Here is a 16,336-nt window from a genome sequence, read left to right on the forward strand (position 1 = left end):
AGTTGACCATCTTGTCTATATAGAAGATCTTTGGAGCAGGTTACATGGTAAACCAAACAGACAGCAGGGAGTACAGTACATGAACACAAATGCACGGATCACTAAAATATATTCTCTGCACATATTTAGCAATGGCTAATATTTTATGTTTAGAATATACCTAAATATACCCTGCACCCTGGCTATGAACTCCCCCGCACGCAATGACTCAAATGCATACGGGGACACTTCTGGGTTAGGGACGAGACCAATCACAGGACCTGCTTATCATCGCGAGAACAGTGCTGCTTCCGCTTTCACTGAAGAAAAGGAAAGGCTGATGTATTGGTTATGGTTGGTCAGGTCCCTTGGTTTTAAATTGTAAACCCCACAAAAAAACGTACAGGTGAGTGCAGATGTTAACTAGCCTCTAATAATAATAACGATGCTGTCATTATATTGTGACGTACCCTATGTATGTGACCTCGCTAATGAAATACAAGCTCAGGCTGATGGACGGCTGAATCTGGCAGCTGAATGGAACGAACATTCTAGACTTTATAATTGGAGCTGCTCTGTATTGTCCGTTCAGTGGGTTGATGTTTCAGAAAATGAAAAGGTGAATGTTTACATTATGACTGTCTCTCTCTGTGTGTGTGTATATATATATATATATATATATATATATATATATATATATATATATATATATATTATATATATATTGTTTTTGTTTTTTTTCCGAACGGGTACGTGTGCATTTTTAAAGTTATCACCACGGGGTCGTCTCGCAAGGTATTGTTTCAGAAAGATTCGGACTTTTGTCATTATTTTAGGCTATATTTTAAAATATCTTTGGCTTGGAATATTGCATTATCCCGTAACACATTTATCGCCACTATTTACTTATTTTATGGTAAACAAAGTAAATATGTTTCGAACTATGTTCTTTGTATCATTATAATATATTGCTGCCCGCAAGTGACCTTAGGAAATAGAAAAAAAACGAAACCGTTTTGACATGTAATAACCAAAACAGACTTCTCGAGCATGACATAATACTAGGAGTAGCAGAAAACTATTTGCAAAAATAACCAGTTACGCTGTTCATTTCTTTAGACCCCAGTGTATAGTGTTAACCCAAAATAACCCTTCGAGTGTGAATAATATATGTGGCTCACCGCTTAATTGTTTTCGTTATTTATTTATTTTTATTTGTTTTAAAAGACACATTTGAGAACGTTTACCTTAAAATTACTAAGTCAGATTGTTAAAAAATCTGTCTTTCAATGTGCCTGCTGCAAGATGCAATAATTGAAAATGGCTGTTTTGTAAAACGGCAGCATTACCAGTACTACTGTTCTATTACATCATGCTGGACTCCCCGAGGACCACTCTGGATTGGTTGTTTGGGTTTCTATGCAACCAAAATGACCCCACCCTACAGCATTCATGTATTGCCATTTCACAATTCATTCATTCATCAATGTATTTATTTAAATAAAACCTTGACACACTTTCCATTCCTATTAATATTTATGTGTATGTGAAAATATGCAAGCTTTCTTTTTGTATTGTAATGGTATCCTTGTATGGTACCTAAATACAGAAGCTGTCACTCCGGTATAAAATTGTAGTTTATACCCCATTTTAGACACACATGGCTACTTTGTTTATTGGCTTTGCCAGTGTCTTATTCTATAAACTGTTTTACCAAAAAAATACAAATACGTTCCTCTCCCGCTAACATTCAATGATACAGTTGGACTGGTGTACATATGCAAGTAGTATGGGTGCCATGGCAAATGTATGGGAGCTGTAAGGGTTTATTTTTTTGTGGTAGTTATGCTACAGCACATGTTCATGCATCTGTGTTTCCCCCTCCCATAATATGTCTTCTAAAACAAGCAATACTGTTTGATCTACATAAGTATATGTGTGTTTGTTAGCTTTTGCAAATACAAGGGTTGGATGGCAGTTATTTGACATGACAGGTTTGCAGGCCTAGTGTGGGGGATATGTAGGGCTCTGTTTGAAGGTTCGTTCACTAGCCAGGAATTCAAAGGTAGTTCTGAACCTTCGAAGGTTTGTCAGGCAGCATTCATGCAGTGTCTTTTGGTGCTGTTGCATTGGGACAGACCAATATGATAAAGCACGGCGGGTTACATATAGCTGCTGCTATGTTATGATAGAATAAGTATGAAACATAAAATATACACTAAGACTTTTGAAAAAAACAGCACCAGCAGCCCTCCTTCCCTCCCCTGTCCCAGTACTTTAATTTCTTAATTCGCCATCTCTACAGCCAAGTGTCGAAATGTAGCGTAATATTTATTGGAACTTCTGAAAGAAATGTCTCGAACCCTCTGCTGTTTGTGATTTTTTTTTGTTAAATCCCTAAACGACCCAAAAAAAGTAGAATGTAAACTATGCAAGTGACTCTTGATGTATCATGGAGGCACAACAAATCTCTGGGATCACTTGACAGGCGTAAGTTAACATTATTATTATTATTATTATTATTATTATTATTATTATTATTATTATTATTATTATTAGTAGCAGTAGTAGTAGTATTACCAGTATGTTAAATACTAACCCTGTGTAATTTATGCAATTCTATTGTACTGACGTAGGAAGATTAAGATTGAATACTGATTGCTGAATACGCTATATTTATTGATCTATTCTTAGCAATTTTTTTCCAAAAATGTACTTAAAAAAAAAAAAAAAAAAAAAAAAACATTTTTACAGATCCACCCATTGCAGTTTAAACATCCAGACTTCCTGTCAGCATCAAGCGTGACTCAGAGACCAATTCCCCATTTTATTAAGACTCCCCTCTCGGAAAAATGAAAACGTCATAATACTGATGACATTCTAGACTTCATTGCCCTAGATATGACACTGATCAATGTAATAGAAGGTGAAGGTTTCAATAAAAACTCTATAGCCATCCTATACAATCCCTTTAAGACAAACCATCTCGTCTGAGATTTCACACAAGTATATATTGGTGAAGACCAGGGTGTTAGAATTGTTCGAGCAGTGTACTGCAGTCAGCTTCACAACACGTACATGGACGTCATTCAAAATGGAAGCATATTTGACAGTAACGTGCCATCTGATTACAGAGGAAGTGAAAGTGAAACAGCTACAGAATGTGACAGAGCACCAGCTGACTCAAGACGTAACAACAAGATAGCGCTTCACTTTTTCTCATGCTAGAGCGTCTTGTGGAGCAGTGATGGCTAGTGACAGCGGGTTTATCGGATCCAAATATGACCAAAAAGGTTGCTCAGAGAAATCTTGATCGGACTTCTGAATAATGGGTCATTGCTGAAGACAGAGCTAAAATTCTAAAACCCTTGGTAACGCTGACTCAACTTCTGTCACAAGAGAAAATGTTACCTTATCAGCATCCCTACCTGTGTTATCTGGAAAAGATGTCATCTGTCTCTTCAGGATGAATACAGCCCTGCTACGAAAGCACTAAAAAGAAAATTAATTGAACAAATAGGCAATAGGTTGCAATTGACATCCTTAACAGGAAACAACATTTATGTGTTGGCATATGTTCTTGACCCCTGCATCAAGCACCTAAAATATATCGACAAAGCAATACAGGAAGCAGTGTATACAGAAGTTGAAAGGCTAGCAGGACGCTTGAGAGAACCTGAGGTGCAGGAACAAACCAAGCCATCCCCCCAGACTGCACCCATCCCCAGGTGAGGAAAGAGTGTCAAAAAAACTAAAAACGGACAAGCAACATGACAATGCTGCTTTATGATGTCGATTAAGGAGGCGGTGAAGAAAGAAGCGAAAGGCATGAACTGAAGGAATACCTAAAAGACAAAAACAAAATTGACTCTGAGCCTTTGATCTGGTGGGAAAAAAAAAAGAAACAAAGACCGCTATCCAAAACTGGCCAGACTTGCCAAGCAAATATTGTGCATTCCAGCAAAATCAGCACCTGCTGAGAGAATTTTCACCAAGGCTGGTACGCTGTTTAGTTAATGGATGCTTTTCATAGCCGCACTGTCTCTCTCATAACTTTTTGTTATAGCTGAAGGTCCGTATTTATTTTCTAACCAAACTGTTACTCTGTTCTACTTCGCTGTTTATTTATTATAATGTTTATTACGTATGGTTAATTAATCGACAGTGTTGCTTAAAAATAAATAAATTAATAAATGTGACCGATAGCCTGCTTGGAATGGTGGCTGTTAAATAAAGATTTGTCTTGTCTAAGTCAGCTGCAGTTCTTTTAATTGGTTGCAATAAGATGCTTGTGCAATGCAAAAATGTATGAGTATCACAACATTGTTTTTAATTTAAAATATAAAAACATGATTACTGTTTTATATAAAATATTTTTAAACTACACTTGAACCTGTAAAACAATAGGATTTTCAATCAAGTATAAACTAGTAGCTATGGCGACGTCATCAGTAAATCCCGCAAATTAGTTCCACCGAAGGTTCGAACCTTCCTTCGGTAATGTGTTTTGAACCTTCGAAGGTCAAAATGTACCCTTCGGATATGTGACTATTCCTCCATTCTTTCAGGAGAGCTTGGATTGGAAATCTGCAGCAAAGTCTTTCCTAGAATTATTTACACTGCACAAATTACTGATGTTTCACGAATAACATTCTTGGACATAAGCACAACAAATAAGTCTGTCAGATCTGCTGCCCATTTTTGCCTTTTTAAAAAAAAAAAAAAAAAAAAAAAAAAAAAAAAAATTACGCATCAGGGAGTCGTAACAATTTAGTCAGTAAAAGTAAAACAATTATGCTAAACTGAGTTATAGTTTTTGTGTATGTGCATGTGAGGGAGAGTCCATTTCCACAAAATGTGTTACTGTAAGTATGCATCTAAACCCCCTTACATATACTGTATCTGTTTAATCATTAAATTGTCATAGTGACTTGGTTTGACAACATGTTTTCTTTCAGGGTGACAGAGGGTTCAGCCATGGCAGATGCTCAAGAGGAAAGGAGCCCCCCACCACAGACAGTTGGTTCTGTGGTAAGTGACAAAACCCTCTTAAGTTCATTTTAGTCACTGGTATGAGATTAGAATGAATTCATTAGTGAGGCCCACAGACTTGAACCATGTCAGTTAGAAATGTGATGTGGAACCCCAACCTCAAAGGTTAGTTACACCTCTGTAGGCCGATGAGTTGTGACTCCTGAACTTTCAGCTTAAATAGATGCTTCCATAGACGTTAGTCCATAACAGTTTTAATAATTTTTTGTTTTCTAGCAATTCTTGTTGGCCAACAAATTGGAGACGGCTATGTGGCTCTCCCGTCTGTTTACTGTATACTGCTCAGTTTTGTTTATTCTTCCTCTACTAGGGTAAGTATCAAATGTTCTGCAACTGAGTCGTGAAGCCAAGTTAAAGGAGTAAAGATAAAACATATAGGCTATACAGTAATAATGGATAGCCAGACTAAGGTGAATTCTGCTAACAGAAATTTGTGAAATTTTTTTTTGGTTTCTTACCCAAGAGTTTTATGACCCATTATATGTGAATAAAAATAACATGATTGTGTTAAAAATGTTTTTACCACAATACATAACGTGAAATACAGCAAAAGTTCATTTTTTATAAATGCTGCAGGTCGACGTATAGTAACTTAGTTTCGGAATAGCTTTTGAAAACAAAATAAATAAAATCTTAATCAATAAGGTATTTATGTGGCTTGTTAAATAATACTTTTTTTATTTAAAAAAAATCTTAATCTTGCAGGTTACAGGAGGCTGCTAATTTTTACCAACGTGCCTTGCTGGCCAATGCTCTTACCAGTGCTCTTCGACTACACCAAAGGTTACCACATTTCCAGCTTAGCCGAGCATTCCTGGCCCTGGCTTTGCTAGAAGACAGTTGTCATTATCTCCTGTTTTCCCTAATATTTGTGAACTCATTTCCAGTTACAAGTATCCTTTTGTAAGTTACTGTCTTGACAGCGACTTCCATGGCTGACTGTGGAACAAGTAGGCAAATGTTATACAGGCTGCCCCAGTGATGTTATCGAACCGTGTTTACTTGTGGAGTGTTATGTAAATGTTTTAGTCTCATTTAGCAATATGTTCTCCTCTAAGGGTTTAGATAATTAATCCATTAGAGAGTCACTGGGCATATACAGTACTCTTTGAACACTTGTTTAATGTGGTCAGTATTTAAGTTGCATTCCTGTTTTATACTGTTTACGCTAGATAGTGTATTTGCTCGAAATATCTGACGGGGTGCTTATTTTCTCAGTCTCTTCTTTTTATCTGGGCGGTTATTTGGATAAGAGCGTCTGTTTGAGAGTAAGTGCTTTGCTTATTGGCCACTATGGATGCAGCGCCACCTGGGTTAAATATTTCTATACCCACACAGTATCTGAAGAATCCCACAGCAGCTTACATGACTGGAATACAGTATTTATCAAATGGTTCACTCGGATCTTTTACAGTGGTTGAATCCTTATCTCCTAATTCTAATTCCTAGTTAAACGCTTTGTCCAGCAGCTCAGACAAGCTTCACACGCAGGTTTCACATTTCATCTCAGTACTGTCGAATGCCGTCAGTGTTTGTTTAATTTTAAACAGGCTACAACAGGCTATAAAGTAACTGACTTACCAGAACAGACATACACTGATGGAATGACCTCAGGGAGTCGCCTGTCTGCTGTTCAGTCTGTTTTTTCTTCGAATAATACAACTTGTCAGTACATTTCAGTGAAAAAAAAAAAAGCGTTGTGGAATTCTAGCTAAGAATGTATTTATGTAATATAATAACATAACTTATTTGTCATAATACAACCCTGTAACATTTAAACAGTGGTTACTGGAATAAACATTTCTCAGTAAATCATAACACGAGGTGAAGGAGAACTATGAAGACGAGCAGTGACTCGCACCTTGCTCTCATTCAGATAGGTTGAGTTATTTAAATATCCCCCCATCCCGCATAGCTTTTTATGTACTTTTAAGCTTTTTTGCATTTTAAATCAATGAGGTATTATACAGCATGGATAAAGTGAAACACTGTCGTAATGGTAAAGTTAAGGACAGTGGTGGGCGCTTGTCTGAGCTGCCAAAAGGCGGAAGGGGAGAATTAAATAGAACATTATTTTTGTAAAGCTTTATATCATCACAAAATATATAAAGTGGGGGTTACTTCATTCCCCAAATGATTTTTTTCTAGCTTCTGTTTTTTCCATGAAAAGGGAAAGCTGAAACATAGACTTCTGTAGTTATCGTAGAAGAGAAGGTTGCTTGCAGGTTTGTTTCGCCATGGCAAAATACTTTTGTGCATAACAAAAAAAAAAAAAAAAAAAACAGTTTCCGACTTGAGTAACATAAGATTTTAAGATGTCGGGACTGGGTGCATTATTGAGCATGTACCCTATAGGCCTCGATGGACAACTGAATATAGTTGATTGCAGTGAAAAATGGCTAGGACCTTCTGAAGCTCAATTTGTCTTTTGAATACAAGGAAGTGCCTGTCCATTTGTCTTTATGTAGTTTTGGTATACTTACATTTTACATGTATACACGGCAGATGTAGATTATAATAATCTAGTTTTTAAAGAACCAAATTTTTTTTCTTAACTGCTTTGATAGGTTGTTACATTGGTCTGATTCAGTTTTTCATAATGGAAATTATTTTTTAGTATATGTTTTGCCTAATTTTAAGTGTCTAGGTATTCAATTTACAGTAGATTGCTTTTGATTGGATATACGATTTGCCTGTTTTATGTTAATTTTTTTTCTTCCAATACCATACATTTCCTTAACTGTTAATTTCAGTGAGTATTTTTCCAGTCTTTTTGTTTTCCTTGCTTCATGCTACCACATACACAAAGAAAGTACTTAATGTAAGTGTTTTTTAATTCTGTTTTTATAGATGCTTGCATTCTGTCCACTTTTCAACCACAATACTTAAGTGTCCTATTATTTTCTTTAAGTTGAATCAACATGTGCTAATATTGGCCTTGATTCTGAAGTAACCCTAATCCTGCCTACTTGGTGTTCTGTATGTATTTTAAATAGGATGTTTTTAAATTATGTAAGTTTGTACATGTCTTACTGTCTTACTGGTCCTCCCCCCCCCCCCCCCCCCCCCTGGCAAATATGTACTGTAGTTACTAAAATTTCTCTTTTACTTCAGGCAATGGGCCCAAACAGCATGGCCTTTGTGAGGACCTTTCTGGATAAGCTTGCGACAAACCAGCAAAACATTCTCAAATTTATTGCTTGTAATGAAATTTTTTTGATGCCAGCTACAGTCTTCATGCTTTTCAGGTAATAAAAACGCACAGTTTTTCACTGTAGTGTAAGGTGCTTTAATTACACCCCATGAACTTCTTGTTCATTTACTATATATATATATATATATATATATATATATATATATATATATATATATATATATATATATATATATATATATACATGGCTCTCAAAAGTATTCACCCCCATTGGACTTTTTGGTGATTTTATTGTGTTATAACATGGAATCAAAATGGATTTAATAAGGAGTTTTTGCCACTGATCAACACAAAAAAGTCCATAATGTCAATGTGAAAAATAAAATCTACAAATTGTTCTAAATTCATTACAAATACAGAACAGAAAATAATTGATTGCATAAGTATTCACCCCCTTGAATCAATATTTGGTAGAGGCACCTTTGGCAGCAATTACAGCCATGAGTCTATTTGGATAAGTCTCTACCAGCTTTGCACATCTGGTCACTGCAATTTTTGCTCATTCTTCCTTGCAAAAGTGCTCAAGCTCTGTCAAGTTGGATGGGGACCTTTGGTGAACAGCAATTTTCAAGTCTTTCCACATATTCTCAACTGGATTGAGGTCCAGGCTTTGACTGGGCCACATCAGGTCATTGTCCTGCTGGAAGATGAATCTACTCCCAAGTCCCAGGTCTCTTGCAGACTTCAGGTTTTCCTTCAGGATTTCTCTGCACTTTGCTGCATCCATTTTGCCCTCTGTCTTCACAAGCTTTCCAGGCCCTGACGCAGAGAAGCATCCTCATAGCATGATGCTGCCACCACCATGCTTCACGGTAGGGATGGTGTTCTCAGGATGATGTGCGGTGTTAGGCTTGCGCCAAACATAGCGTTTAGCGTTGAGGCCAAAAAGCTCTATTTTGGTTTCTTCAGACCATAGAATCTTCTTCCACTTGGTCTCAGAGTCTCTGGCAGGCCTTCTGGCAAACTAGCTGAGATTTGATGCAAGTTTTTTTCAGCATTGGCACTTTTTGCCACTCTCCCATAAAGGCCAGTTTTGTGAAGCACCCAGGCTATTGTTGCTGTATGCACAGTGTCTCCCAGCTCAGCTGTGGAAGACTGTAACTCCTTTAGAGTTGCCATAGGCCTATTGGTGGCCTCCCTGACTAGTGCCCTTCTCGTCCAGTTACTCAGTTTTTGAGGATGGCCGGTTCTAGACAGATTCACAGTTGTGCCATATTCTCTGCATTTCTTAATAATGGACTTTATTGTGCTCCGGGGGATATTCAATGCCTTGGAAATGTTCTTATATCCTACCCCTGATTTAGTGCTTTTGAAGAACCTTACTCTGATTTTCTTTGATTGTTCCTTCGTCTTCATGTTGTCCATCTCTATACATTTCCTTATTCCCACCCTCCCAAGCCATTGATTTGTCAACATTCAGTCTCATCCCGCCCCTCGGATCTGTAACAAACAGCTATTGGTTAGGAAGCTGTGTAAACTTGTGTTCGTTGTAACTGCAGCGCTATAATGCAGGTGTCTTTTGAGACTGGATAATGTAGGACAGTCAAAAAAAAAAAAAAAAAAAAAATCAATAAGTGTAATGTAAGTCTCAAAAAGGGAAGGTCTCAAAAATGGTAGATTGCACAGGGAATGGTTATTTAATATTTCACAACATTGACTGGATTGCATCCGACTTCCGGGAGTTTAGTTCTTTTTTTGTTTTGTTTCTGGAGAAGTTTATCTTGAAATAATGTGCTCAGGAAGAGTCATCTGAATAAAATCTGTTTAGATTGTTGATTGTGTTCTCACACTTCAGAAGCAGCTCGCCCGTGTCAGATGTGTTCCTTCAATCAGAACCGTGGCGTGGGACACTGCGAAAACCATACCAGTCAAAATCTAATTCACGTTAACATAATGTGGGCATTTTTCATACAGGAAAATTTGAGATTCATGAATTGATAATACATTTTAGATTTATTGGAATTATTTTGGTTAGCTATATGTACATTTAAGCTCTTACCTGTTTGTGATTATATCCTGACATGATGATTAATGTTTTTCCTCTCCTTTTTCTTTCAGTGGTCAAGGAAGCTTGATACAGCCATTTATTTATTACAGATTTCTAACTCTTCGCTACTCCTCCCGCAGAAACCCATATTGTCGGTAAGCAATGTACTTTAAGATAAAAAACGGGCACCGTTAAAAACATATTGCATTTGCTGTTTATAATGAATGTATAGGATATTTCCAATGTAAACACACGAGTAGTCAGTCAGCACTTGTTTACCTGACCTCTCCCGTCTAGGTTCCCCTAATGCAGGGGTTCTCAAATTTTTTTTGCTGCCCCCCCCTCCCCCCACTTTGGAAATGTTTTAGGCTGTGACGACATCCGCGGTGAGATATCATATGAAGTTAATGTACATCAGTGGTCCCCACCCTTTGCTGGCCCAGGAGCAACAGCACTGAAAAAGTAACGCACCGTGGGCAACATTATTTCTGCTCTATCTATGAGCTTGAAGAAATATATATTTGTGGCAAGCACAAGCTGAAACAATATTACTCTCCCTCAGCCTTAGGAAACATTTATGTGTGTAAAATAAAATCTAGGACCTACATCTCAGACAGTGGAGATTCTAGAGTATAGCACACAGTGGGGCACCAAAGGGGCCCCAATTCAATTATGGAGGGATACTTTAGGGGTTCTGCAGTGTTTCAATATAGAATAAAACGTCACACAAAAACAACTGTGTTGATTAAAAATAAGAAATCTGCAATTACATAATCTGAAGTAAAACTCAATTTAAATGAAGTGGGGAAAAAACACACTTCCTGCAACTTAGCGATTCTGAAGTGCCTTGAACCCCCCCCCCCCCTCCAATACGTTTAGTATTAACCTGGACCAGTGGCGCATCTAGAATTTTGTTTTGGGGGTGGATGGAGATTTTTTGATGATGGTTAATAACACTGGTATAGAGTAAAATGAATATAAAAATAACATTAAGAAAGTACTTTAATGCTGACATTAAATACTGGGTGGGATTGAATCTGATTTAAGAAGTTGACTGACTGCTGAAGTATAAGAAATAAGAACACTGTGAACAGATAATTAATGATTTAAAATGATCGTCAACCATATTTTTTCTTAGTAAACCAGAAATGTAATACGTTGTGAGCAAGAACAGAACGTACCCCAAATGCATTTCTGTATGCTATATTTCATGTGCTTCTTGAATTAAACTGGGAGTAAATAAAGATTTCATACATACATATTGTATACTTTGTACAATAGCTCCTTCCATTTATAGCACTTCGATAAGGAGAGGGTAGTACAAAAAAAAAAAATTCCTAGTTTCACAAACCCGATTTACTAATTCTAGACTCCCAGTGCCTTACCTAAATTAACACTAATTTCAGGAGACGGTGTTTTGAGTTACGGACTCATCTCGGACCCGTTTACTCAACGAAAAAAATGCAAATAATCTGCCAGTCCGGTGGATCAAAAAAGCGGATATTAAGCAAAACGGATTCAGCTTGTTATCTTGGAAAAACCAAGTAAAGAAATGATTGTGTTTAATATACCGAAGCAAAAACTTAGCATAATACACTGCTATTACCAAACTTCTTCTACATTGTATTTGTAACTATACTAGTCTGTGTCACAGTGGGCGCGGCTTCAGTAAGAAGACAGAGATACGTTTTCTACTTATTATTTTAAAGCTTTTTCTGCTGAAATATGATAAGGTATTTGTGGTTTAAACAAACATGGTAAGTTCCTGACAGGGTTTGTAGTAAACTAATTACTTTTATAACAAATGTGATTTTTATCCAGGCGGTTCCACTCACCCCCGCCCCCTAAAACTCAAGCTGCTTGCAGTGTGAGGTGGGCGGAGAGAGGTGGCACTGTTGGTATATAAGGGCTGTGCACTTATGGTATATCTGTAGTCAAGTAAAACAAAACAAGAACAAGTTAATTAGTTGATCACTAAAACATGGCGGGAAGGCTGGCTTCATAATACTTATTTTACTGTTCAGAATTAAGTGTATATGCGCTGTAATGAAATGCTAAGGATAGTAAGGTTAGGATAGTATTTTGTGATCACGCGACCCCCCCGCAGTAGCCATGCTACCCCCTTTTGAGTCGGGACCCCCAGTTTGTGAAAAGCCACCCTAATGATAAGTGAGAGTGATGGTTTTATGAAATGTCCACTAGATTACGATGCTGAACCAGAAAAACCTATTGTATTATACCAGAAATAATCACTAAACGTTCTGTATAACTTTTAAACATTTCCAAACATTGCATCTATAATAACATAGTGACTCACTGCTTGCCAGTTGCGCTGCTTTGGTCAGTTGATTAGCATCGTGACTAGTGAAAATAAATACCAGAGACCGTGGAGTTTTACTACGCAACAAAATATGTGGATGATGTTTTGGATCACATGGCACGGTAGTATTCCGTGAAAGCTGGCTCCCGACAGTGGTCTGTTCAAGTGTTCTACAATGTATTGGACCAAGCAGCCATCAACTCCTGGGTATTTACAAAGAATGCACGGAGAAGAATTTACCAAGGAGAGAATATATTTTACAGTTAGCACAGGAACTTTGCAAGAAGCATTTGGAACACAGGGAGACTGCCAAGCGTGTACCCACAGCTGAAGCTGGCAACCCCGTTGAGAGCCGCAAGAGACGCCAATGCCAGGTTGGCATGTGCAATAAAAATAAAACTTCAGACAGCTTCGCCCTGTGCAGAAAGGCAGCGTAGAGTGCATTATGTGTGTTCATTGTGAACAGCCTTGGACTCAAGGTAAAGGAATACCCTTTTGTCGAAAAAAATAACATAATTGAACTTTTTTTTTTTTTTAATAACTTGTGCTGTGCGCTTCTGTTTTTTTTTTCTAAGTTTATTTGTCTGCGTTGTTCAGTTGCTTTTGCTCATCTGATAATAAACCGATTGATGTTGAAAAGTAAATGTATTGCTGTCGTTTCAGTTTTATAAATGTAAACCGATGTCTGTTCAGGTGTTTATATACATTTTCTTATTTTGATTTGGAAAATAAATGTGTGTATATATATATATATATATATATATATATATATATATATATATATAGTAAAATATGCTTTTGCTGTTCAGATGTTTGTGCCGTACTCAAAAAAAACAAACAAACAAAAAAAACCAATTACTTCTGATTGTTTCTCCTTTCTGCTGTGGGGCTTCTAGGTATGAGTATATCTCCGGTCCTTCTAGTGTTAAAGTAGCTTCTTATTTCTAGCACAATACCTGGGTTGGTTTACATTCAAGCATTGGATTTTTTCCTATTAATTTTTTTGATCATTTTGTTGCAATATAGAAATTAAGACATGCATACATGCATGCATGTTTGCTGAAGTATTCACCCCCTACCAATAACGTCACATTTTGTTGAATTACAACAAAAAAAATCTTTGCGCCTCTACCACTTTATCCCTGACTTGGTCTTCATGGTTGCTTTGTTGGATCACTATGTGAGTTGCAGCTTGAAAGTATTTATATACCTGAGGGAAATGATCTACAAGTTAAACCACTTTGAGTATACACAGGCTGAAACCATTTCACTAATTTTGTGACCTTTTTAAACAAATCATTTGCACCTGAGCTGATTTAGGGCTGCAGTAATAAAGGGGTTGAATACAACTGAGATTAATCTGATTTTTCTCTGTAAATCTTATTTATTTATATTCTGTATGCATTTTTTAACTTTGTCAATGTGGAGTAGTGCTGCTGTGATGACTTAGCAGATAGTGATAGAATAAAGGTCTTTAGCATGTTCTGATAGAGTAAAGGTCTTTAGCATGTTCAAACCTTGTTTCAATTTTGGTCTTCACACAGATTTTATTCTGGAGGTAGTTTCTGTAAATATATTTCCTCATGTGATTCACAAAATGATTACATTATCACAAGCTTAAACACGACTTGCTTGCAAAGGTGTATTAATCCTAATTTTGACATTAAAGAAAGTAAATAAATGTTTTGTTTGTTTTTGTAGAACTCTTTTCACTGAGATGAGGATCCTGATTGAACACCTTACAATGAAGCCTGCCTGCCCCGTGTTCCTAAGAAGAATGTTTCTCAATAGCATTGCCCTTATTAGCCGGTTGGCACCAACAGGGGCATAATGAGACTGGGATATTGTCTGGTTATGGAAAACATCCTGAATGTTTCCAGCAGCTGGTCCTTCTGCTAAATACTGTATTGCTAACAGTTTATTCCATAATGCACTGAATCGTTGTTTGAGTAGGAACCTTTCAAAATACAGGTCTATATTGTTTATCTCTTAAGTCTTTTAAGGTTTGTAATCCTAAATGCTATGATCCCAATCAGCCCTAAGGATTTTTTAGTTTTTATAAATCAGTGGCAGTCCCCTTTTCTTTTAGGTATGAGGGAAACAATAAAAATCCACTGTATCAGTAGTTTTTTCTTAAATGTGTGTTCTGCATAAATGCAACTTTTTTGTTTGGATAATTGAGTTTTGTTTCCAATGTACAGTAGCAACTGAATGATATATTGATTTAATCATCATTATACTGTATTATACCAGCCAAAATTATTTCAAAGGAGTCAACATATTAATATTTTGCCATGCCAATAACACAAAATATGAATTTTTAATCAAAGTTAGAAATACAGAAAACATTGCACACCATTTTATCAACAGTAGTTTCTTCTGAAATATTCTTTAAAAAAATCTTTAAATACCATTTGAAGAATTTTATTTTTCAACGGAATGTGCGTGATCTTTGATGTACCATATATTTAAACTGCATTTCAATATCCCCTTTCATCTGTGTTCAGCATGTGGTTTTCAGGAATTAAAATAAATACGTGAATGTGTGATTACAAGATGTACAGCCATGGAGTCAGTATGTGGTCATGTAGCTGGACCATACAAAGACTTTGATAATAAATAACTTGTATTAAAACAAAAAAGGTTAAGTACCCCATTAGATTATTGATGGCTTTATTTTAATGTGTTGGCGTGGTTATGATAACATGATTTAAGTTATATAAAGCGTTCTGTATTTCCATGTTGCTGTTATAAAAAAAATCTGCATAGCCAACATGAAGGAAGCTTTTATTACTTATAATCTGGTACTATCCTACAACATGAAAAAATTAGCAGTTACGGTTCCATTACTATACAAGAAATTCAATAATTTCTGTATATCTGTCTGTAGTGCATGTTAATTGTTGAAAGCATCCTTGTTACTTAAATATGGGTAGCAATGTGTTCAGTGTAGAAGCCTTGAGCTCTAGGTACACATTTAGAAATACTATTAAATCTATTTCAGTTTGGTATTTATTTTCCATATATTAAAACTTTTTCAAAGCTTGTTATTTATCAGCTTTTTAATGAGCTATTTCTGCTGTTGCAGATATAGCGGCTTGAACTTCTGTCGTATAATTTTCCTTGGTTCAGGTGTATTCTATTCTGCATTGTGTCATGGGATTTTATATTGGCAACGGTTTCTAATTGAATAAAGTATATGGCTGGGACTTGTTTCTGAATGTTTGAACCATTTCACAACTGTTTTTAGGAAAATTAAGAAGACACACATCATTTATTGTATATAGAGTGTATACGTGTATTTAAAGGAAAAAAACATATAGTACGTATATAGATAAAATATAGAGAGAAAATGTCATCAAGTTTATACCAAGTAATAGAAAATGGCTTTTGTATCTTGGTAAGTTCTGTGGTTTCACCAAAATCGAAAGTTGTTGAGACCTGAGTGACTATATGGAATTATCCTGGCATCACTTTCTAGGCTATAGGTAAGATCCATGGTGCCAGGCTCATTACTTACACGTCTGGTTTCACCTAATGAGGTCTTAGTTAATGCAGAACAATATTAGTGGTATTTAAGGTCTATGAAAACATGTTTCAGTGAAAAACAAGCAACATAAGGGGACCATGTTCAAATCAAGGGATTCTATACTCTTCACTAAGCATATTTTGAGATTGTTTTGTGCTTCGAACTGAAGAGTCAGAACAGTACACAAGCATTTGTTTGACATTCAGTTTTAAAAAATAAAAAGTGAATGGGTTGGTAAATAAATTGCAACGCGAG

At 36.4% G+C, this 16,336-nt stretch overlaps 1 protein-coding gene across 2 annotated transcripts; it reads left to right on the forward strand.

Annotated features, from left to right (window-relative positions):
• Positions 1-280: 280 nt before the first annotated feature.
• Positions 281-15,761, forward strand: LOC121329546 (transmembrane protein 33-like). Of its 2 annotated transcripts, none has more exons than XM_041275186.1 (8): positions 281-385; positions 4,938-5,010; positions 5,248-5,342; positions 5,737-5,924; positions 7,785-7,852; positions 8,146-8,279; positions 10,304-10,387; positions 14,254-15,761. In XM_041275186.1, the coding sequence occupies exons 2-8, from the start codon at positions 4,957-4,959 to the stop codon at positions 14,381-14,383; spliced, it is 753 nt and encodes a 250-aa protein (XP_041131120.1). In that variant the 5' UTR covers positions 281-385; positions 4,938-4,956; the 3' UTR covers positions 14,384-15,761. The 2 variants fall into 2 exon arrangements, with proteins under 2 accessions (XP_041131120.1, XP_041131111.1); XM_041275177.1 differs by lacking the exon at positions 281-385 and adding an exon at positions 429-598.
• Positions 15,762-16,336: the final 575 nt, after the last annotated feature.

This window comes from Polyodon spathula, chromosome 2 (assembly GCF_017654505.1).
Source record: "Polyodon spathula isolate WHYD16114869_AA chromosome 2, ASM1765450v1, whole genome shotgun sequence".
NCBI lineage: Eukaryota > Metazoa > Chordata > Actinopteri > Acipenseriformes > Polyodontidae > Polyodon > Polyodon spathula.

What these genes read in the sequence shown, in the direction of transcription:
- LOC121329546 (XM_041275177.1), top strand. Translation starts at nt 579, where the DNA reads ATGTTTCAGAAAATGAAAAG. An exon ending in GAACTCATTTCCAGTTACAA is followed by an intron (nt 5,925 to 7,784) that starts GTATCCTTTTGT and finishes TGTTAATTTCAG; the next exon opens with TGAGTATTTTTCCAGTCTTT. An exon ending in CGCAGAAACCCATATTGTCG is followed by an intron (nt 10,388 to 14,253) that starts GTAAGCAATGTA and finishes TTGTTTTTGTAG; the next exon opens with AACTCTTTTCACTGAGATGA.